This window comes from Crotalus tigris, unplaced genomic scaffold (genome assembly GCF_016545835.1).
Source record: "Crotalus tigris isolate CLP2741 ecotype Arizona unplaced genomic scaffold, ASM1654583v1 scf7180000017585.4430047, whole genome shotgun sequence".
NCBI lineage: Eukaryota > Metazoa > Chordata > Lepidosauria > Squamata > Viperidae > Crotalus > Crotalus tigris.
Genome location: NW_024096493.1, coordinates 3,837,848 through 3,861,442, shown reverse-complemented (window position 1 = coordinate 3,861,442; position 23,595 = coordinate 3,837,848). Strand labels below are relative to the sequence as shown.

The 23,595-nt window shown below is 38.0% G+C and overlaps 1 protein-coding gene across 1 annotated transcript in view; it reads right to left on the bottom strand.

The window, feature by feature from the left end:
* Positions 1-23,595, bottom strand: part of LOC120316228 — a 62,122-nt gene that overhangs the window by 24,675 nt on the left and 13,852 nt on the right. Inside the window, exons 2-6 of the mRNA XM_039361574.1 lie at positions 18,948-19,046; positions 10,319-10,510; positions 6,495-6,607; positions 5,054-5,134; positions 234-356 (exon numbers count right to left, since the gene is read on the bottom strand). Of these exons, the coding sequence (XP_039217508.1) occupies positions 234-356; positions 5,054-5,134; positions 6,495-6,607; positions 10,319-10,510; positions 18,948-19,046 (608 nt within the window). The remainder of the gene's footprint in view (positions 1-233; positions 357-5,053; positions 5,135-6,494; positions 6,608-10,318; positions 10,511-18,947; positions 19,047-23,595) is intronic.

Below are 23,595 nucleotides of genomic sequence, written 5' to 3'. Positions count from 1 at the left end.
GAGGTCAGCTCTTGGGTGGATACTCTATCCAAACTTGAAAATACACAGAGCAAAGCTAGACATTTTATTTCCTTAACAGGGGACTTTGAAGAAAGAAAAAGCAACGTTGCACATAACAGCACTGCCCATCATTAAGAATGCAGAAGAAGACAAGAAGCAATTCATAAATCATGCATATGGTATCTATGTAGTTGTCTACCTTTCATTCAAGATGACTGCATTTTGCTTCTTACCTTTCTTGTGTCTTGCCAGCATAGCTTTTCTTTTCCTACCATTTCTTGATAGGCTTCCAAAGAAGCTCTCAGGTGCTTTATTTTGTCGCTGTATTGGTTTTTCACTGACATTATGGCTTGCTCCTATCAGCAGATTATAGTGAAGAAAATAATCTTTAATGACAGCTATTGGAGAAAAAAATTCTCTGAACCTAAACATTTGGATTATGCTTCTTTTTTTGTAATAGACACTTGATAACAACCTGACTTTCTACAGTAATTTACTCAGTTGGGGACAAACCAGAAAATCAGGGATTCCTAACTTTGGCCTTTATGTAGCTGCCTATATTATTATATTATTAGAAGATTTTGACAACTATCATAGGAGCAAGAATGGGCAAACCATTTAAATAAATCAATAAAATGGCCCAAGTAACATGAGATTGCTAACCTCCTGAAGTGTTTGGGGTTTCTACCTGCAAAGATTTTGAAATTACAAAATTACAAAATGTTTTACTTGGAAGCCTCCAAATGCTTGGATCAGTAGAGATAATACCCCTCAGGAATTAACCCTAGGAAGGAGCCTTCAAACAAAATCTGGATGTTCCCCCCCCCCACACACTATTTTTCCCTGCTGTTAATCCAGTGGTCCCCAATTTTCTGGCTCTGCGGACTGGCAGCGGTGGGTAATGGTGGGGAGGGAGGGGATGGTTTAGTGCACGCAACTCAATTTCGCGCATGCACAAATGAAGCTTTGTAAGCTCACCCACTGCTTGTGCGGCCAGATTCACAACAGTCTGCAGACCGATACCGGTCCATGGATTGGAGGTTGGGGACCCCTATATTTTGGAAGAGAACGGCAGCCAGCAGAAAGAATAGTAGAGGCATCTGTACAAAGTTGTGTTGTAGGAATTATTATTATTTAATTATTTGTGAGAAAATGGAAAGTATCAGAAAATTCTTTTTGGGGAAAAAATAAAACTCAACTCTGGTCAAAATTGGGTTATTATACTCGAATAATATTTTTGGTCCAAATCAGTACTACCTATAAGTCCCAAATACTTTAAATATAGGATCACCCTCTCATCTCAACCACTCTTCAGGATTACACATTCTTATTTCAGTTGTTTTCTATTCATAGAGTGAATTGCCTCATCCTTTTTCTTGAGTAACAAAATGTCTTCTTTGCAGTCAGGTGAAACCATCCATCCAGAGAACTGGGATTTCTTTTATTTCATTTATTTCATAGCTGTGAGGGGTAATGGGTTTTGTAATCCTGATTATTTGCATCTTCCAAGCAAAGAATCAAAGGCCAGGGAAGTAAGGACAGAATTAAAATATGCTGCAATAACTGGACTAACATATATTTGTGCCCAACAAGGCTAACATTTCTTGTTAGACAATTCTTCCAGATTATAATCAGGGATGGGCACATAGAACATGGAACATAGAATGATAGAATTGGAAGAGACCTTGGCAGGAGACCCTATACCATTTCAGACAAATGGCAAGTAAGTACAGTAGAGGCCAAAATTGTGGAAACCTTTTAGGAAAAGTGTACAGTAGAAATGCCACCTTTGGTTAAGTTTCCACCAATTTTTCTTCTAATTTCTTTATAACTGTAGCCTTGTTCACTTAATAATACTATTTTACATCGCTTTCTGGGCAATCAATCAACTCTTTGCACCATTACTTTAATTTTATTATGTTTTACAAGCTCACTAAATGAAAGAAAAAAAAACCCCAACCAACTTGATAGCGATCACATAACACACTGACAAATGTGTTTCAATACATGACATCAATAACTGAATCCTACTGTGATTTGATTGGCTCATTGCCAAAACAAGATGACACCTGATTGGCTCTCTAAACACTCCTGCTCATTGGCTACAATCAGATGAAGGAAAGCTATGTGATATCAACCTAAGCAAGTTGTGCTTCCTTTTTCTGGTTATTTGGCTATAACTTTTCATAGAATACAGTACAGATAATTGAACAAACTTCGTTGCATTACATTCTTGATTAAATTATTTTTCCATTGATATATAATTTTATGGTACTACTCCCCCCAAAAAAGTGGTGTTATTAGCCATCAAACCTCAAATGTACACTTTTCCCAAAACGTTTCCACAATTTTGGCCACTACTGTAAATAAAGGAATAGCATGAACAAAGAGGAAAGGCAAATGTTGTCTGCCTTTGCTGTTAAATAAAGCCTGCTGTTGTATACAAATATCCAGATGCAAATAGAACTTTTAAAATTTTATGAGTTTTATTTTCTCATGCACCAAGTTCTACAGTATTAAGTTTCCCAAAGTCCTGCTGATACGTACTATCAAAGAATTATATTTTCATCTGAAATGACTAGACAGTTCACAGACCTCTGATATTCCAAATGAAATTAAATCATTTGGAGAGTTAGTTATTCTTAATTATGCAGTTTTAATAACAGCATTAAAAACGCATTGGGTGTGATGCAGAGAGCAGCTAGTGAAATAATTATGTTCTAAGACAACAGATCACAGGGCAAGTATGTCAAATACAAGAGTGCCTAATTCAACTTGAATGAGAAGATCACAGTTTCCAGCTTCAAATGGTAATGGATATCTGCAAAAACCTGCAGTAAAACTGCTCATGCTTTGTGCCTTCAAGTGAGATCTAAATTAACCACTATCACCTCGACTGATGAGGAAGCTTTTTTTCCCTTAGGGAAGACACGTAATAAGCACAGTTACAGCAAAACTAACATAACAGTCAACTATTTTACTGGAAGAAAAGGAAGATTCCTGATTGTAGCTGCTTTCTTCCAAGCAAAAGTGAGAATGTTTTGGCGGTTGATGGGAAGAAGAACAAAGGAGCATTGAGGTCCCTCATGGCCTTTCCTTTCCTCCTCCAAAAAGAGGACATAATTAATGGGGGTTCATTTTGCAGGAGGGGGCTTTTAATGCATACCCATCCATTTTTGTGTGTCTGTCTCTGTGCATGATTGGTGACTGCAGTGCTAGTCCTTTAAAAGATCATCCACCCCTGTGCTAGGAATTCAGACACAGAAGAATATATGGAAATATTTCCAGATATTTGAAGGGACAATTTTTTTCCCAACCCTTCTTAAAGCACACATTCTATCTTTCTTTCCCTTCCATCTTTTCCCAATTTTTTTTCTATTTTTTTTAATTCCATAAAACTAATAGACAGAGAGGCAAGATTATATGTATAGGTATAAGTATGTATAAGTATAGGGAGTGCTTTTTTTGTAAGAAAAAAAGGTGCCGGAACTCACATCTTGTTTATCTTTTATTATATACATACATACATACATACATACATACATACATACATACATACATATTCAGTCCTTAACATAAATTTACCTTTCGCACGTAGTCAATTACTGTACACACACCCACACACATCATTTGGGTAACGAAACATAATGGTCACCACCCGCAGTAAGCACTCAGCGTGCGACTACATGACCAATCACAAGCCGAGCAGCACCATTACAACTAATGCGAAGTACGCATGTATCAGACTCGACACACAAGCAGCCCTCATGCATCGTTTTAATGATTTTGCCGCCGACCTGCTACGCTTGACAGGGCAATTCAAGTCCACGTGGACCAAACATCAAATTTTCAAAAGTTACTTTTAAAACTTGGAAAATCCGTTGAAAAAAGGTGCCAGAACTCTGTTCCGGTGTGTTCTATGACAAAAAAAAGCACTGAGTATAGATATTCGTATAGGTATTCATATTCTATTGGTACAGATATAGCTATATGTTTGTATGTAACGCACACACACAAACACACACACACACACACACACACAGACACACACAGACACACACACACACACACACACACACACACACACACACAAACACACTTTTCAGAAGGTTATTCTCAGACCTTGGGTAATCTAAACAAAAAAATAAATCCCCAAAATTGCTAGAATCAAGAATGTTTAGTATTTGGACGTTAGGCTCTAAGGATGTTGAAATATATCCCAAAAAGTGGCAAATTATTTCTTCACTATTGATAAGAAAACTACATGATGCATCTGCAGATTTAAGTCACCACAGGCTCAATTCAAGGAGACATATCTTTTTATTGCTAGTTAATTGGATCTTTACTGTAAATGCTTTCACCTCGCGGATATCCAGAAAAACCACTAGAGGGCGCTATCTTCTAATATGAAAACTAGAGTTTATTTTTCAAAAGTCACCATCATATTAAGAATGGGGCAAAAGACAGAACGCAACTCACAACATAGGTTTCTGAAGCCTGCAATTTTAAAATTTGTGGACTTCAACTCCCAAGCAGCATCTTAAAGTTGCCAAGTTTGAAAAACACGGATGTAAATGAATTAGACCAGAAGAGATAAATCTCTCTACGTTTTCAGGAGAATGTTCTCTCCTGAACATTTCTTTAATGTGGCTGTTCTACAAACTAGCCTAATCCTAAACAAAGTTTGTTACATTAGACTCTCATTAGTTTCAATAGGTTAGGGTAGGCTTTTTTCATCTGGTGCTTTCCACATGTGTTAAAAATCTGGGGAGTTCCAATACATCCAGTAAACAAGAGATGCATCACATTTGGGAAAAAAAAAAATCTTCCTAACAATGCTGTCTTATAAATGCACAAGGCTTAATCCTACATAACTGTGTAGACAATTGCAGTCAAAATAAGTCATATTCCATGCCAACCATCTGACAGCCTTTATCAGATGTAACTGAAGTAGAAAGGGTCCTGTTGACTCATGTTTGTTCTCAAGGTGAAATGAAAAGCAATTGAACATGTGGATTGCTTCTGTCAAAACAGGAAAAAAAAAAAAAATCACCTGGCTTTTTTTCCCAACATGCTCCAGCTCTTTGATAACTTTCACATATCTGACTTTCATCTGGTGCATGTCTTTTGCAATCTGCACATAAAGGAAAACAGAAAAAAAATAAATTTGTGTTATTATTGAATACAGATCCTTAAATATGTGTCACAGGTCAGCAGTTGGCTGTACTGTACTGTACTGTACTGTACTGTACTGTACTGTAAGAGCCACAACATAGATCAGGGGTTTCCAAACTTGACAGCTTTTAAGACTTGTGGACTTCAACTCCCAGAATTCCTCAGCCAGCCATGGTTGAACTAGCACAAGTAGACAGCAAAACCAAAATGTACCTTAACTGCATTTCATTTTAGTAGGCTCAATCAATTCACAACTGGTATATGGAAAATCCCTGACTTACAACCATCCTTTTAGTGTCCATTCAAAGTTACATGGCATTGGAAAAAATGGACTTTCAACTAGTCCTCCCATTTACGACTCTTGCAGGATCCCCAAGATCACATGATCAAAATTTAGGCACTTGGCAACAGGTATATATTTACAATGTGTCCTGAGATCATCTGATCACTGTTCGTGACCTTCCTAGACAGCTTTCAACAAGCAAAGTCAATGAGGGAAACTGGGTTTGCTTAAATGACCTTGTGATTCATTTAACAACTGCAGTGATTCTTAACAATCGTTGCAGAAAGGTTGAAAAAAAATTCCAACTGTGGTTGTAAATTGAGGACTATGTGTAATACTGTTCTGACTTGGCAACTGTAATTTTTAAAATCTGAGACAGGTTTAAGAAGTAAAGTGATAAAAATTTTTAAAGGAACAAATTGTACATACACCGTACATGCATATGGCTCAGCGGACATTTAAGGCACATATTTTCTATTCATAGTACTCTATTCTTCATTGGATGAATATTTGTAGATTTGTGAAATGTTTTTAATGTCCTTCATTCAGCAGGATTTTTCTGTGAGCCAGAGGGCAAGTCAGCTCTTCAAATCAGGCACTGCAAAAGAGTGTTGAGCACTTGAGTAAAAAAATATCTGTCTTTTGAACCAGGTGTAAACATAGTTCTATCTCAGGGCAGAATGTTTTATAAAAACCCAATTTGATATTTATTATTCATTGAATAGATGACCATGAAAAAATATTTTCTTAAAAGACAAATATTGCAATAGGAAAAGGAGGAAAGAACTGATTTCTGTTTAGTAATATTTAAGTGAGAATGAATGTGAAAATGAAACGTTGATACATTAATGTTCATTATCAACAAACAATGTCCCTCTTTCTTAGGAGACATGTCTCTTTATATAATTTTCTTGATGCTTTTGGTGCTGTTTTGAGGGGCTGCAAAAGTGATGGTCTTTTTTCTGTTTTCCATCTTGCTATCATATTCCTTGCTGCATAAAGTCAATGTATGTCAGAAATGATCCTCATTGTTTACCTTGGTAACATATACTTTAGCTAATCTATAGGGAATGTAAAATAGCTCTTCTTTGGATTGGTATCCATCCATCTGAATGTCAGGAAACAACTGTCCAGGAGAATTTGGATAACCTGTAACATATAAAAAAATATGAAGAAAAAGAACAGGGCTGTGCAATGCTACATATTTGATTCTGAAACATTGCTTTGAAAAATCCTAGAGTCCGAATGCAGCACTGCCAGCAACTCATTAAAGCCACTGCATTTTTTCTGAGACTGAATAATTTTCCTCGCAAATTTAGTTCCTGGGTGCAGGCATGGCTGCTTTAATGAATTATTGAGAGATGCTGTGTGTTGTATCCTGGGCCTGATGAGGAAACTCAGCAGGCCCAGAATTGTTGCAAATGGTCCCGGGCATTCTAAAAGCTGCCCGGGACCAGACTGAGCGGTGCCAGCCTTGTGCGCATGCACAAGGCGTGCAGAAAGAAGCATGCTCATTGGTTCTTGCTGTTCGGGGTTCAAGCCTATAAAAGGCCTGCGTGCCTTTTGTGCTGTGCTTGGAGTTGGAGTAAGAGAAATAAAGCGTTGATTATTACAGCCATGTCTCTTCATCATTCACAAGCGAACGGAGGATTTAACACTGTGCTTTTACAATAGCACATTATGAAGCACCTTTTTGCTATCAGATGTAAAATATTGCACAGCCAAGAAAAGATCACTTGAGCCTTTAAGACAGCCTTTTCCAATCTGGTCCTCTCCATCTAAGTTTCAGAATTTCCAGATAGCCAAATAGTTGATCTAATTTGTTACCTTATTCCAGGCCATTTATGGGTGTTGCTGAACTACAACTTTGCAAGATCTCCTATTCCTGGCTAAGAATGCTGGTAAGTGTAGTCCAGTAATTTCTGGACTTCCATTTGCTTATCCCAGCCTTATTTTTTTTTAAATACAGATTTGAAAGGTGATGTAAAGAAACAAGTCAATACAACCATTCACACTTTGAAGGTTAGGCCAAAAAGAGGACACTGATACCCTCATACATTTATCATTAACAAATAGTAAAAGGAGTTTAAAATAAGATGCGCTCAAGTGATACAATGCAGTAGATGGTTTCAGTAAGCTGTTTCATGCCACTGAAGCAGCATAATTCACCTCGCTGAGAAAGGAAGTGAGATGATGCTATTCCAAAGTACTTTGTGTGGTTTTGGTCTTGTCCAACAACTCATTAGCCTCCTGGAAAAGTTGGAAGACACCAAGTTACCCTACAATTTGGGCACATTCTCATCTCCCCAAGTTTCCCAAGGTTTGTAAGTTCAATACAGCCGCGAAAGAGAAGTTATATTTATTATGAAAATAAGACACGGCAAAGGTAAGGCCCAAATTTTGCTGGGAGGCAAACTACAATGGTATTAGTTTCTGCTTATGTTGCGAAAAGTACTTTAGTACTTAGATTTCAGTAAGGCATTTGACAAAATAGACCACAACCTACTGCTTGTAAGCTAGAAAAAGATGGAATAGACAACATCACCACCAGATGGATTAGTCCTCAATGGTACTACATCCAAATGGAGAAAAGTAAGTAGTGGAGTACCACAAGATTCCATCTTAGGCCCAGTACTCTTCAATATCTTCATAAATGACTAGGATGAGGGAATTGAAGGAGAATTCATCAAATCTGCAGATGACATTAAACTGGCAGGAATAGCGAACACCCAGAAGACAAGCTCAGGATTCAAAAAGATATCGACAAACTTGAACAATGGGCCTTATCCAACATAATGAATTTTAATGTGGAGAAAAGCAATGTTTTACATTTAGACAGGAAAAATCAAAGGTATAAGTACAGATTAGTCAAGGACTGGCTCACAAACAGTAACTATGAGAGGGACCTTGGAATCCTAGTGGATGATCACTTGAATACGAGCCAGCAGTGTGCAGCAGCAGTTAAAAAATAATAATATAATCCTGGGTTGTATAAACAGAGGCATAGAATCAACATCACGTGAAGTATTAATATCGCTTTATAAAACCCTGGTAAGACCACTTGGAATACTGCAGTCAATTTTGGTCACCATATCACAAAAAATATGTTGAGACTTTGGAAAAAGTTCAGAGAAGAGCAATTAAAATGATCAAGGCCTGGAGATTAAAACTATGAAGAACAGCTGCAGGACTCAGTTTGGCTAGTCTAAAGAAAAGAAAAAATAGGGATGACATGATAACAGTATTCCAGTATTTGAGGGGCTGCCACCAAGGAGAGGGGGTCATGTTATTCTCCAAAGCACCAGAGGGCAGGACAAGAAACAATGGTTGGAAACTGATCTAAGAGAGAAGCAACTTGGAATTAAGGAAAAACTTCCTAACAGTGAGGACAATTAACCAGGGGAACAGCTTGCCCTCAGAAATTCTGGTCACTCCATCACTGGAGGTTTTTAAGAAGAGACTGGATAGTCACTTGTCTGAAATGGTATAGGTCTTTCTGCTTGAGCGGGGGGCTGGACTAGAAGACCTCCAAGGTCTATTCTATTCTATTCTATTCTGTTCTGTTCTGTTCTGTTCTGTTCTGTTCTGTTCTGGTCTGGTCTATTCCCTTTCTGTGCTTCCTTTTGGTTTTCTTCATTTTCATTTAGATGTTTTGCAAAGGAAATCCTTAGCCCAATTTTACCTGAAAAATAAATGAAGCTGAAAACCAGGCTGACTTTATATACTATATTTCTTCCTTTGTCTTTCCCCATGTGTGCTGCATATTACTCTTTTGATGCACTTGCATAATGTTTCTTACCCCCCACCATGATGGATGCATATCTTAAATAAGGTGACCAACTTTTTTACAATGAAAAGGAGGACACAAATAAATTGAAGAAAAAAATATCGTAAATAAAAGAAACATTTTATTCATTGCAACAATAATACAGACAACTTGCATGTGCAAAGTTTGCCAGCTGGGTGTTTTGGTGCGCTCAGCAGCAATTCCTATTGGCTTTCGAAAGCCAATAGTGGGAGTAGCACAGCTCATGCAAAGTTGAAAAAAACCCCATCAAAAAAAGGTGCCAGAATGCCGTTCTGAGCGTTCTATGAGGGAAAAAAAAGCCCTGCAGATTAGTCTTCAAATATTAAAAAGGAGGACATGTAGGAGGACACTTTTTCAGGGAGGACAGAACAAAAGGAGGACTGTCCTCCCTAAAGGAGGACGGTTGGTCACCTTAATATCTATGTATACTGTATATACATAGTTTTTCACTTATGACTGGTCATGTAACAACCATTCAAAATTATGGACTCCTTGAAAAAAAGGAACTTACAATCCAGATCCAAAGTTCTGACAGCCACCTCTCTCCCTGAAGTCATAGGACCACACTTTGGGGGCTCAGCAACCCAGCCACGCATGTAGCCCTCATAAACACATGACTGTTTTATTATGGTTTTGTCAAAAACTGGCACTTCTGTTTTTTTGGCAAAACTGTACCACAGCAAACAATGGGTTTGCTTAATGACCACCATGTTCACTTTTTGACGCCCATGGCCTTCGCTTAATGATTGCCACAAAAAAATTGTGGTAAATTACAACCTTATGACTTACGACTGTGAGGGGCAGGCTCCATTACAGATGTAATTTCAGGGACTACCTGTATGTATATGTGCAATCATTAGTGTAATGGATATTTCTTATCTTGAACATTCAGCATTGGTGCCTTGCCAGGATAGCAGCACTGAAATTCAGATAGAGATCTACGTCTTCTTCAAAGTTATCCTTGTCAGATGAATTAAAATTATTCATTCCCTGCAAGCACAATTCTAGAAATTGTAGTCCTAGCAGCATGTGTAATGATTGGCCTTTCTTACCATGTCTGATTTCCTCGTCCATGACTGTATTTTTTGATGAATGAGCTTGTACCTCCTCTATATTATCAGTAACACTTCCTGGCAAGGAAATGCATGAGATGATGTTTGATTGTGATTTGGACTCCACATTATTTGTTAAGCCCTTTTCAGGTACTTGAGAACTTGATGGGAAATCCGTTTGTATCCAGGCCCCTGGAAGAGAAAAATGTCTTTCATTCATGTGGTTAAACCTGGAAAATCAAACCTAAGAAAAAATTATTCTGTATCAGAGAAACTGCATTGAATGTAAGGATGTTCTGTCCTGTACATCACTTCTTTCTGAAGTCCAAAAGGTGACAAAGAGAACTTCATGTCTCAGACATCAATCTGCTTGTGACACTGACTATTTTAGCAATAGCACTTAGACTTGTATACCACTTCACAATGCTTTATAGCGCTCTCTGAGTGGCTTACAGAGTCAGCAGCATATTGCTCCCAGCTATCTGGATACTCATTCTACTGACCTTGGAAGGATGGAAGGCTGAGTCAACCTTGAGCCGGTCAGGATCGAACTACTGGCAGTGAGCAGTGAGTTCGCCTGCAATATAACATTCTAACCACTGCGTCACCACAGCTTGCTTACTTGCTTGCTCATCCATCTATCTATCTGTCTATCTATCATCTATCTATCTATCTATCTATCTATCTATCTATCTATCTATCTATCTATCTATCTATCTATCTATTTCCCACCTTTATTACTTTTCAAATAACTCAAGGCGGCAAACATATCCAACATGCTTTCCTCCTATTTTCCCCACAACAGCTGGGTTGGGTTTAAGAGAATATGACTAGCCAGCTTGGTTTCCATTATTAAGGTAAGACATGAGATTTTTAAGTATTGCTTTACCACACATTGTAACTACAGGGATTTGGTATCAAATATACTTTAGGAAAATCTGAGTACTGTTCTGAATAAAAATGCATTTCCTTTAGGAAATAGTGTTGTTGTTTTTTTTTTAAAAAAATACCACACCTTGGTGACAAGTTAAAACAAAAGCAGGATTTAAGTACAAGAAGGAAATAATGAACCAAATTTTAAAGCTGTATATCAATCAGTTTTATTATGTTTACTGTAAGGGAACCAACATTTTCAATTTCATTGCCCTGCAGTTTGATCTCTTTCAGTATTTTATGATTTACTCTTACCACTGCTTTCCAAAAGCAGGTACTGTATATCATCCTTAATAAAGGAAGATATAAGTATAGGAAAAAAATCAGGATTTTTCCATCTGTACAGAATTCCATGATGTGGTCCAGCTAAAGATATGCAAAATTCAGCCAAGAGATGAAGAAAACTATCTTTACTATTATCTACTGGTTGTCTGAATTTTTGCAGTCTATATGCAGTATAATGCAGGATGCATATAGAAAATTACAAATCAATTAAATCATTCATTCACCTTTATAGTATCCAATACCCTTCCTAACCTGCTTTTCTAGTGTAATTTTCCCCTCAATATTCTGCTGCTTTCTCAAAATATTTTATAGCCATTTCTTTTTCTCTACACTGGAAATTCTTTGTATAATTAGATGCTGAACACCCCAGCATTATAGCTCTGGTAACTGAGTAGGTTTAAAATAGTAATAAATGCTTTCCAACTTGTTTCTACTTCATCTTTGAGTTTAGGCAATGGGAAAATAATTTGAGGAGAGGAAATCCAGACTTGTTTTTACTTCCTTTCCCTAATCCTATTTTTTACTCTGTAACCTCAGAATGTTTCAGTTGGTGTACTTGCACTGCTGCACCAATAAACATTTTTATTTTATGCAGCAGTTTTCCAGGCTGCATATTCTAAAAATCAACCCTCTTCTGCAGCACTACATTGGGTTTGGTTAGTCTAAAGAAAAGAAGAAATAGGGGTGACATGATAGCAGTATTCCAGTATTTGAAGGGCTGCTAAAAAGAAGAGGGCATCAAACTATTCTCCAAAGCACCAGAGGGCAGGACAAGAAACAATGTTTGGAAACTGACCAGAGAGAGAAGCAACCTGAAATTAAGGAGAAACTTCCTAGTAATGTGGACAATTAACCAGTGGAACAGCTTGCTTTCAGAAATTATGGGTGCTCCATCACTGGAGGTTTTTAAGAAGAGACTGGATATCACTTGTCTGAAATGGTACAGGTTCTCCTGCTTGAGCAGGGGGCTGGACTAGAAGACCTCCAAGGTCCCTTCCAGCTCTATTCTATTCTATTCTATTCTATTCTATTCTATTCTATTCTATTCTATTCTATTTTAGTTTGTGTCATGAGCTCCACACAGAGGCAAAAGCAACTAAAAATGACCCTCTGCTTTCCCATTTCTTCTCTGCTACAGTATTGTGCTTGGTAGATGTAACCATTAAGGCAGTTCTTGACTTACTACCATTCATTTAGTGAGCATTCAAAGTTATAGCAGCACTGAAAAAAGTGACTTATGACCATTTTTCAGACTTACGACCATTGCAGCATCCCCATAGTCAGATGCTTGGCAATTGACATGCATCTATGATGGTTGCAGTGTCTAGGGGTCATGTGATTACCTTTTGTGACTGTCTAACAAGCGAAGTCAATGTGGAAGCCAGATTCACTTAATAACCATGTTACTAACTTAACAACTGCAGTGATTCACTTAACAATTGTGACAAGGAAGGTCGTAAAAGGGGGCAAAATTCCCTTAACAACTATCTTGCTTGGCAGCAGAAATTTTGGACCCAATTGTGGTCGTAAGTCAAGGACTATCTTTATAATGCAGAGGACAAAACATTCATTCTTCTCCAGATTTTATGTACTCGGTCTCCCAATTATAACATTACGTCTTGCTGGGTGAGGCTGAAGCAAGTTAAATGAGAGATAGTGAACTGTATTCATGGACGTGTTTACAAGCTTTTGTAAATAAAACTGGCCCAGAAAAAGTGTGGATCTTGCCATAAGCAGTTCCTAAGGCAAATCACCCTATATTGTTCACAATCCTCTGGGAAAAACAGTCTGGGGCTGTTTATTCAAAAAACATATAATTCACCCCAATCTCACAGGATTTGCCTTCTGTACATAGAAGAAACTATTATAATCAGATTTTTAATGTAACAATAATGTTTCAATGGTTGTTGGAAACAGACAACATCAGAGACTTCGAATTTTGCCTTATTTTATTCCATCGAAAGAGCCACATCCTCTTTCTTCTCTATTACAACAGAGATGGAAGAATGTATATGAATGTTCTACAGTATAATATCTACCTTAAAAACTCTTTATTCGATAATTTGGGAAAGATGCTTAATTACATATATATATATATATATATATATATATATATATATATATATATATATATATATATATATATGCAGGTCTTGGCATATTCTGGTCTTTTCCTGTGTAAGATTGAGAGTATCTTGGCGATGTTTCGAGAGGTCCCACTCGTCATCTTCAGGCTGGGGTCTTCGGCTTCGTGCTTGTGTGAGCAAAGTGTGATCAGAGTTGCCGTCTCTCTATAAATATTGGTGGGGGTGTGTGGAGTGCTGGCTTAGTTGCTGTAGGTGGGTTGGTTGGCTGTGTTGGAGTTATTGTTTGTGGATTGTTCGGCTGTTTCTTAACATCCTGAGTAGCTGAGGTGCTGGCTGTGTGCCCATTAGTCTTTCGTGTTGTTAACGACCTGGGTAATGGGCTGTGTGATGACATCCCGAGATCTAGTGTAGTGATATCCTGAGTTCTGTGTTGCAACATCCTGGGTGGTTGGCTGTGTGGTAACATCCTGAGTTTTAGTATTGTAACCTCCTGAGTTCTGTGGTGTGATGTCCCGGTATGTCACTCACAGCCTTCTGTTCTAGACATCACACCACAGAACTCAGGAGGTTACAACACTAATACTACAGCTTGTGTGCTTCAAGCTCTGTTCCTCTATTTGCCAGCCCTGTTGCTTTCCTTGCCCATGTGTAAACTCCTTGTGGTTGGTCGTCTCATTGTTCCTGTTTCTTATCGCCCCTTCTCTCTCTCACTAACGGGTGAGCTCCTGTGTGTGTTAATGGGTTGCTAACCGGGCGTGTCTTTGGAATGGCTCCACTACTTGTTACCCTCATTCCCTCTTCCCAGTATGTGTGTATGGCCCTTGGGCGAAGCCATCCAGTGATACCTGTTCATTGTTCTCCTTTCCTCATCCTAACTGGATTTGTTGTTTGTGCTTTGGACACTTGTGGGATATAGTTCCCTCGTGTTTTTTCTCATCCTCCTTGTTCTTCCATGGATCTGAACATCAGCTCCTGGTGGTGGGTTGTCTGTTGGCATTATGTCATCCCTCCTCTCCTCTTTCATGTTTAAATGAGTTAGAGATGTTGTTTTACTTGTGGGGTATATCCCCAGTTCATTGCTCTCTCTCAGGATTGTGATCATCTCCCCTGTCATCCCCTCTTTCTGATCTTGTATGGAGTGAATTGGTCACCTGTGTTTCCAATTGGCATCCCGTCTTTCCCATCCCCTTAGTATGTGATATGCTGGAGGGAGCTCTATGTGGCGATTGATGGAGTGTTTGTCTGACAGCCAGGCTTCTTTGAGGTGGCGGCCTCCCTTGGTGTTATCTTGGGATATGGCCTCGACGTTGGTGAGGTCGAATCCATGGCCATAGTCGGCCATGTGGGTCCACACCTGTGAATATTGCTCTCTTCTCTTAACTGCCAGCTCATGCTTGTGGACCCTGGTCTTAAGTCTCTTGGAGGTTTCACCAACATAATTGCAATCGGGTTATAAGTCCGCCCATCAGCAAAACAACAGCAATTGGAGAGGAGAGGACAACTTTAGAAACGGCCCCTTTAAGAACTACACAGCCAATGCTGATGGGCGGACCTATGACCCGATCCAGGGTCAAAGCGCATATGTATATATATATATATATATATATATATATATATATATATATATAATTGTGAAATATTTTTTCAGATAGGTGGGAAGTAGGTAGATAAATTAACCCAGGAGAGAATATATTGTGAGTGTGTGAGAGGGAAGTGGAGAGAGAGGCTTTGGAATAAATGCAGGATCTATTTTGCAGATTCTACAGCATAGGTAAATGTATCAGTTTTTCTCCTTTTTAAAGGAGCTACAAAGAGAATTTTTAGAACATCTATTTTAAAACATACTTAAATACATATATACATGTATATCTATATTCTGTTATAAGTGTGTGCATGTGTGTATGTGTATGTATGTGTGTTTGTATACTGTATCTCTATATATCTATATATCTATACACGCATGTATTTTTTTTCTTTTAACGACTCTGTAATCCCTTGCATTGGGGTGAAGTTAGGATGACTGAACAGAGCTTGAGTGTTTACTGGCTGGATGCTCTTCTTGACACCTACGTGGAGTTTGCAGCAGAAATTACTCAATGTGGCCAGAGATAGAATTATCTGCCACTATCTATGATCAAACTCACAACGTTCTGATTGTGAGGCGAGAGCTCCACCTCTAAGGCCAATGCACTGCTATGTATAAGTATACAGTATGTATATGTGTATGTGTATGTGTATACCTATACTATATCTGTCTTTGGTTGTTCGGGTTTTCTCCCGCGTAAAATTGGAAGTGTCTTGGCGACGTTTCGACAAAGTCACATTCGTCATCTTCAGGCTGGTGTTTTCAGCTTCTTGCTTTGAGCAGGCTGGTGTTTTCAGCTTCTTGCTGCTCAAAGCAAGAAGCTGAAAACACCAGCCTGAAGATGACGAATGTGACTTCGTCGAAACGTCGCCAAGACACTTCCAATTTTACGCGGGAGAAAACCCGAACAACCAAAGACCTATATACAAATACCCGCGAAAACCTCAGAAAACAACTATACTATATCTATACCTATATCTATTTCTATCTACACACACACACCTAAGTATATATGCAAGGTAAACAAATGGGACATGAGAAAATCCTTTATTATTTTTTTTAGTAGGTGAATAAACTAAATGTTAATTCTGAAATGAATACCTTACTCAGTTTGATTGTAATGAAGATGAGAGGTTTGAATAAATATATCTAGGATTAGGGTAACTATGGACTGAGGAATAAATGCCAGTGGCTCACCACTCATTGCTTATTGCTGAAGGGTGTTCAAGCTCACCCACAGGAGCAATGTAGTTTATGCTGAGGTATTTTTCATAGAATACACATTAATAAGGAAATGTGTAAACAAATCTTGAACCCAGTCATCAAAATGGCTGCAAGAATGAGAGGCATAAACTGACAGGAAGAGAGAAATGTGATGAGAAGATACTTTCCTGTAGTTCACTGATACCAGACAAAACAAAAAGTTGGTTGGAAAGTTCCAGAGTTCCAGAGTTTTTCAGCTAAATTCCTAGAGAAGGGGTTTTGGCCAAATGGGATTATTCATAAGATTATATATATGCCTCTGGGCAGACTCAGGCAAACAGTTAAACATCCTTACAATATTCATTTTTTTTATGAAGCTCTCAGTGTCTTGTGAGATTCATTTGAGGAAACCTCAGACAACAAGGAAAATTACAGCCATGATTTCAACCATTAGAACATATAATTACTCTTAATACTCATAGAAGCAACATTATAACTTTGCATTCACCTAATATGTAATACTGTAATGACTTTCATTGTGACTATGTGAATGTAAGAGATTTATAGCATCTCTTGGCTGTATGTCTGAAATTTGAAAACAAAGTACATTTGTCACATAATGTCTAGCCTCCAATTTATGAATCATGAATTAAATTTAAATTATGATTACACTAATGTCATCAGGTTATTCTGATCATAATTTCCTGGTTTTGATGATCAAAATTTAGATGCTTGGCAACTGGTTCATATTTAGGATGGTTGCAGTGTCCCGTTTTGCAACTTTCTGCCCAGCAAAATCCATGGGAAAGCCAGATTCACTTAACAATCATGTTACTAACTTAACAGCTGCAACGATTCACTTAATTACTGTGGCAAGAAAGGTAATAAAATGAGGTAAAACTCATTTAACAAATGTCTCACTTAGCAACATAAATGTTGGACTCAATTGGGGAAGTAAATTGAGGACTACATTTATTAGAAATTCTTCTTTCTCTTTACCTATTAGCCATATTTGCATTCTGAAAAGGGTTGGGGATGTCTGTAGTATCCTTGAAAAAAAGAAAACTGGGTCAATTAATGCTCTGGTCTATTTTAGCCCTACATAGCCAGAGTTTGTTTGAAGGTAGATTAGTTTCTTCCAGTTAACTATGTTATTGAGTTGTTTAATGACTCCTTTGTCTTTTGGGACAGAGATAAAATCCTTGAAAAGTTCTGCAGAACTATGTCAGTTTTTGTCCTCCTGAAGCTATTGTACATGTTGGTGGGAAGTCAAAATAGGGCCATTCTTTTTTTTTTTTCCCCTTCAAAAATAAGTGTATATGGCAGTGATGGCATACCTTTTAGAGACTGAGTGCCCAAACTGCAACCCAAAACCCACTTACGCATCGTCGGGTGCCGGGTGGGTGTGGCCATTGGCTGGGTGTAGCCCATTGGCTGGGTGTGGCTCATTGGGTAGGTGTGGCCCATTGGGTGGGCGTGGCTGTAGTGGTAACGGCAGACTGGATGGGACTAAAAAGTTCAATCAATCAATTCCAACTTTGCAAGATCTTTTTTTTCCCCGTGAGAAGTTGAAATTGACTGATTGATTGAACTTTTTTTTTTTGCACATGGCGGCAGAGGCCTGAAGTGAAAAGGTTTTATAAAACCCAGCTGAAGGCCTAGGACTGGGGCGATGGCGCACGTGCCCACAGAGAGGGCTCTGAGTGCCGCTGCTGGCACCCGTGCCATAGGTTCGCCACCACTGGTATATGGTGTTAACCTCATGGAGAAAAATCTATCCATGTGACTGTAAGAGTTGAAAATGACTTAATGACACATCATCAGTCAATGGCTTTGTATCATAACCCTGACTGTGGTGGCACATATTCTTATTTCATCATTGGGATGGCAAAGAGGAATGCCAGGAAGAATGAGAAGAGAAGAGGAACAGAAGAGGGGAGAGAGAGGGAAGGGGAACACAGAGAAAATTTGGGTGGATTTGAAAATTCATTTTAACACATCTCAGCCTGTGTAGTGCTGGTTCATGGAAGCTGGTCATTTGGCTCAAGGAGGGCATGACATTGTCAGCTATGCAACATGAACATGGCTTTGTTTTTCCTCTGGGTCTTGTACCCCAAAAGGAAGTACATCTTTTATGTGCTCCATGCCTTCTTCTGTGTTGTCTTTTCACATATGAGTGTGTCAGCCTTAATGAAGGTTTACCCCATCTTTCTAGTTCTTTAATAAGTCAGATCATTAATGCAACTATATCTTGAATACAAATCATTAATGGAGCATCTTATATCAGACTCATGCAGAAACCTAACAAAAGACATGGTCTATTACTATATGCTCCTCTGTGATCAAAACTAGTTCTTCCAATTTTTTTTTGAAAGTGCATAACCTTATTCCTAAGCATTACTACCTAGAGGTAAAATTTGTTTTTGAAATAGACAAGTTAAGGATTGTGGGGCAAACCAGCAGACAGATTCTGCTATCTTGAAATTGCTCAATTTTCTTACAATTATTAGAGATACTGAAAATGGATTAATTATACCTGTTTTGCTTTCACTTTTGCTTTCCACTGCAGGGAAGATAGAATTCCTTTTTTTCTTCCATAGCCAATAATGTGACGACATAGGAATATTTTCACCATCTGTTAGGTAAGTAGGAACAAAGAAACAAAAATATCTTTATTATTTTAAAATTATAAGTACTATATAAACTTATAAAGAACCCTCTTTTTATTATGGGGAATCTGCTACTAAGAAATAACGCTGCAGACTTTACTTGTTAAATCAACTGATACATAAAAACTTCATATATTCACAAGTTGTTTAGCATAACACAATCAATATAATATCTGAAATATTAATCTAAATGTTTTGTCCAGTCTGTACTAATTTCAATACAGGACATTTGACGTTAAGCAAATAGTATGTTATCAGAAACATTCCTGTACATTCACATTTCTCAGAAAGTCTTAAATTTGAATTTAATTGCACTTAATACACTTTTCAGTTGCCCATTGTTGTTTGTGGTGGTGGAAGGGGAAATCAGGGAAAAAAATAAAACCCCAAACTCTGTGCTATATTCCATGAGAACAGTGAACAACCTGGGTCTATGTCTGGAAAAGCATTGTTATAACTCGAATGTATGGGTTTGATCAATTGAATGGACCTGATTTGTAAAATGTTTAGAGAAGACAAACAGCCAAATCTGCTCCTATATTAATGTTTTATTAATGTTATATTGCAAGGCTGTTCAGTCTTGGCAACTTTAAGACCTGTGGACTTCAACTCTCAGAATTCCCCAGCCAGTAGTTGGACACCCAGGCTTAGAGTATACCAGTGAAGGACTATACTGCATAGTTCATTCTGGCTTTGTAAAATCAGTCTCAATTGTTGTGCCCTGAAAATCTGGTTACTGCTGGTATATTCAATCCTTAATCTCTCATGGTTAATTAAATTTATCTGGAAAGAGCAGATTTGTTCTGGAGTTGACGAAATGCTTCTATGCAGGATAGGCAAGTCTGACCATTTTAAAAAAGATCTTGGGAAACATTCCCTTGACTCAGAAGATTGTAATAGTTGTGCCCATCTGCAGATATCTCCTTTTGGAGCATTTTAGCAAACTGGAATAACCATTCTCGTCAATAAGAGACACTAAGTATAGGTAATTCTCAATTTATTACTGTAATGGAGCCTGCCCATTATGGTTATAAGTTGGGATCATCACAATGTTTTTAAGGTGTTTGATTCTTAGTGACCGTTCGCAGTTGTGACGATGATGAAAAAGTAATTTTGTGACTAATCCTTGCATTTACGATCTTTGCAGATCTGTAAAGCATTGGAAAATATAACATTGTTATGGGTTTCACTTAGTGACCATTTTGCTTAAGGACTGAGCTACCAGTCCCAATTGTGGTCAGTCAGTAACCTAAAATCAAATTTCAATATTATTATTCCCCACAAGGACAGGCATTTAGCTGGACTAAGGTCTCTCTTGGTCCCAGCACAATAAAACCTGTTATTTTTTTCCCATCATACTCCATCATGCAAAGGCAAAGGTTTTGTCTTTGCATGCAATAAAATATAAAACTAATATTTAATAAAATAAATATAGCCTGTTATTCTTTCCATCATATTTCACCATACAAAATGCATCCTTCTCTTTTTTTTGAAAACGTCCTTCTTTCCTCTCTTTCTGTCTCTGAATTACTTCATTTATTTGTTTCCTGTTGACTTAACTATATTTTTGTATATTATCCTATAAATGCATTCCTCAAGTTTCTCTTTTTCTTACCATTCCCCGAGCGGTTATCCCATTATTTTGCTTGTTTTGTTTTTTTATTCTTTTGCATTCTTTTCTGAGGCCCTGCCTTGCTTTACCCAACAGTTTCTTTCACCTTGTGTAATAAAGTTGCTTAACACCATATTCTTTTTTTTCTCCTTCCTTTTGAAAAAATGTAAACTCTTCATTAGCTGTTTAAAAATAAACTTAAATTAAAAAAAGATGCACACATAAAGCACCATATGCCTTTAGGGTCCACTGCCTTCTTGCTTCTTTGACAGCAAAAATAATTGAAGTCAAATTTATATACAAGGAATGATATATGAATATAATTAGCGGATAAAACAAGAGAACAAGAGCATAGCAATTAATACCTCTCATTATTACTCTGTATAATTTATTATACTTATGTTATTTCTGGGCCCTTTAGCAGCACTATACTTTGTTCCAGCTGATTAAATTAAAATAACACATGTTGAGGGAATAAATTGCAGAACTATTCTAGCTGTCCAAATCACCCTAACAATTATGTATGGTATATTGAGTGGAGGTAAAAACTACTCATTTCACTAATTGGAATTATTGTTCAAACACATAAAGGCAATCAATGTTTTGTTTTGTTTTGTTTTAATATATAATTCTTTTAATTGAAACTTTTAAACAAGAAATTAAAAAACTAATATAGAGTGCAGGAGAAAAAAGAAAAAAACAAGAAAAGAAAAAAAGTTGAAGAAAAATATAGAAGAAAAAAAAAGACGTGACTTCCAATATTCTTCACAAAAGTTATAAGTACAAATATATTTTAATCTCTCTCTCTCGTTACATCATATTATGCTTCGTTATGTAATCTATCCTGTCTAATCATCAAAATCATAAATCATATTCAATTTTTTTTTAATTTTTATGCAAAGCATCCTTAAGCTTCCAGTCATCAATAAATGTAGATAACATCTTTTCTTTAATCAAATAAGTTAGCAATTTCAGCAAAATTTGTCAATTTCACCAACCCTTTTTTCCAATAGTGGGTAGTATTGAATCTACTAGAATCTACACAATAATATCTTTGCTACACGGTGGGGAGAGAAAGGAAGAAACAAGGTACAAGACCAACCACATGGCACACCTTGCCGTACATCAAAAACATTTCAGAAGCTATAGAGCGCATCTTCTGAGGTCTGCAGGTGGACATCATACACTGTCTAGGGCAGTGATGGCGAACCTTTTAGAGACCGAGTGCCCCAGAACTGCCCCGCCCCTGCACCGCTCCGCCTGCTCCCGCCCTGCTCTGCCCTCACCCCACCTGCCCTCAAGGCCATCCACAGCCCGCTGATCACCCAGGTGGCCCTGCAGCATCATGGTGGCCATGCCCTCCGCCCCACAGCATCATCTGCTGCCCAGCTGCCATGTGCTTGGCTGTCCTGCTCTGCGCGGGCCACACTCATGGATGACTCTCCTCTGGGGGGGGGCTGGTGGTGAAGAGGGGGCTGCGGGGGGAGGCAGGGCTGGGGTGATGGCATGCATGCCCACAGAGAGGGCTCCGAGTGCTGCCTCTGGCACTTGTGCCATAGGTTTGCCACCACTGGCCGAGGGGCTACTATACAAGGAAAAATTATGCATTGTATAGATCATTTGGAGGTGGAAGATACTTCCAATGTAATCTAGAGGAATCCCTGCATAGATTGCCCCTGTGACTATGTAGGACAGACAGAGAGGAAACTAACAACCAGACTGGAAGAACACAAGCAAGCTGTCAGATGAGGAGACCTGAACTCATTGGTAGCCTCACATTGCAATGAACAAGGACATACATTCAATTTTGCACTTACTAAGATTGTTGGACAAGCAGGCACAAAAACAGCCAGGGAAGTGATTGAAGCCTGGGAAACAGGCCCCTCAACAGTCAACAGGAGTGCTGATTTACCACCAGTTTATCAAGTACTTAGGAAGCGAGGGTTTGGCAGCACAAGCAAACAACAGCCAACGATTTAAAGCCAATGACTTAATAGCATCAACACAGCCAATGACTTAATAGCATCCACACCACAATCAACATCTAAAAAGCCACATACAACAGGCCCCATATAAATATCCCACACAGAACAGCCCCAAGCACACACTCTGCTAGAGAGAAGTTCCCTGATGATGATGGGCTCCAGTACGAGTCCAAAAACCCAGAGGACAAGACGTCTGATCCCAGTGACTGAGCCAGATTGGATCCTACAGTATTGAATTTTTTCATCTTTGTGCATATAGTAATCTTGTTGCAGTAACCATATATTGAAATATTCTGTCATAGCTTTTTTCTAACTGCATATCCATTAGTCTAAAAGGAAAAGTGCCAGTTTCAAATAAATATTGATGTGTAAAATCCTGTTAACATTTCCAAGATAGATCTGAAGTGCCTTTATACATTCTTAATTGTTTATCTGGTGTTATGTACCAACAATACATAATTTCATAAATATTCTCATTGAGATCATACCCCAATGTAAATCTCAGCATCTTTAATCACATATTTTCCCATTGATCCGCCTGTACTGTATATTATAGCCAAAATTCTAAATCCACTTTATTCTTTAACCTGCTTTTCCTCTGTTTCAAATTTATACACTTTAGCAATTACATGTTATCATCAGTACACAATTACATTTTAAATTCTGTCTTGCTTTGCTCCACACTCTTAGTCTTTTTATCTATTTTAAATCTTTCATATAAGCCTAAATGAAATAATCATTGACAACAATATCCTTCTGCAATTGGCTGGTTTATTTTGATTTGATTTTAAATTCTCCTTGATAGTTTTCCAGTAACTCCTGCTATATCAATCTTTTATCAGTCTTCTAGTTTTCTACTATGATATGCTTCTTAAGTTAAGAGCTATCCAAGTGTTTTCAGGCACAGCCTGGGTTCCT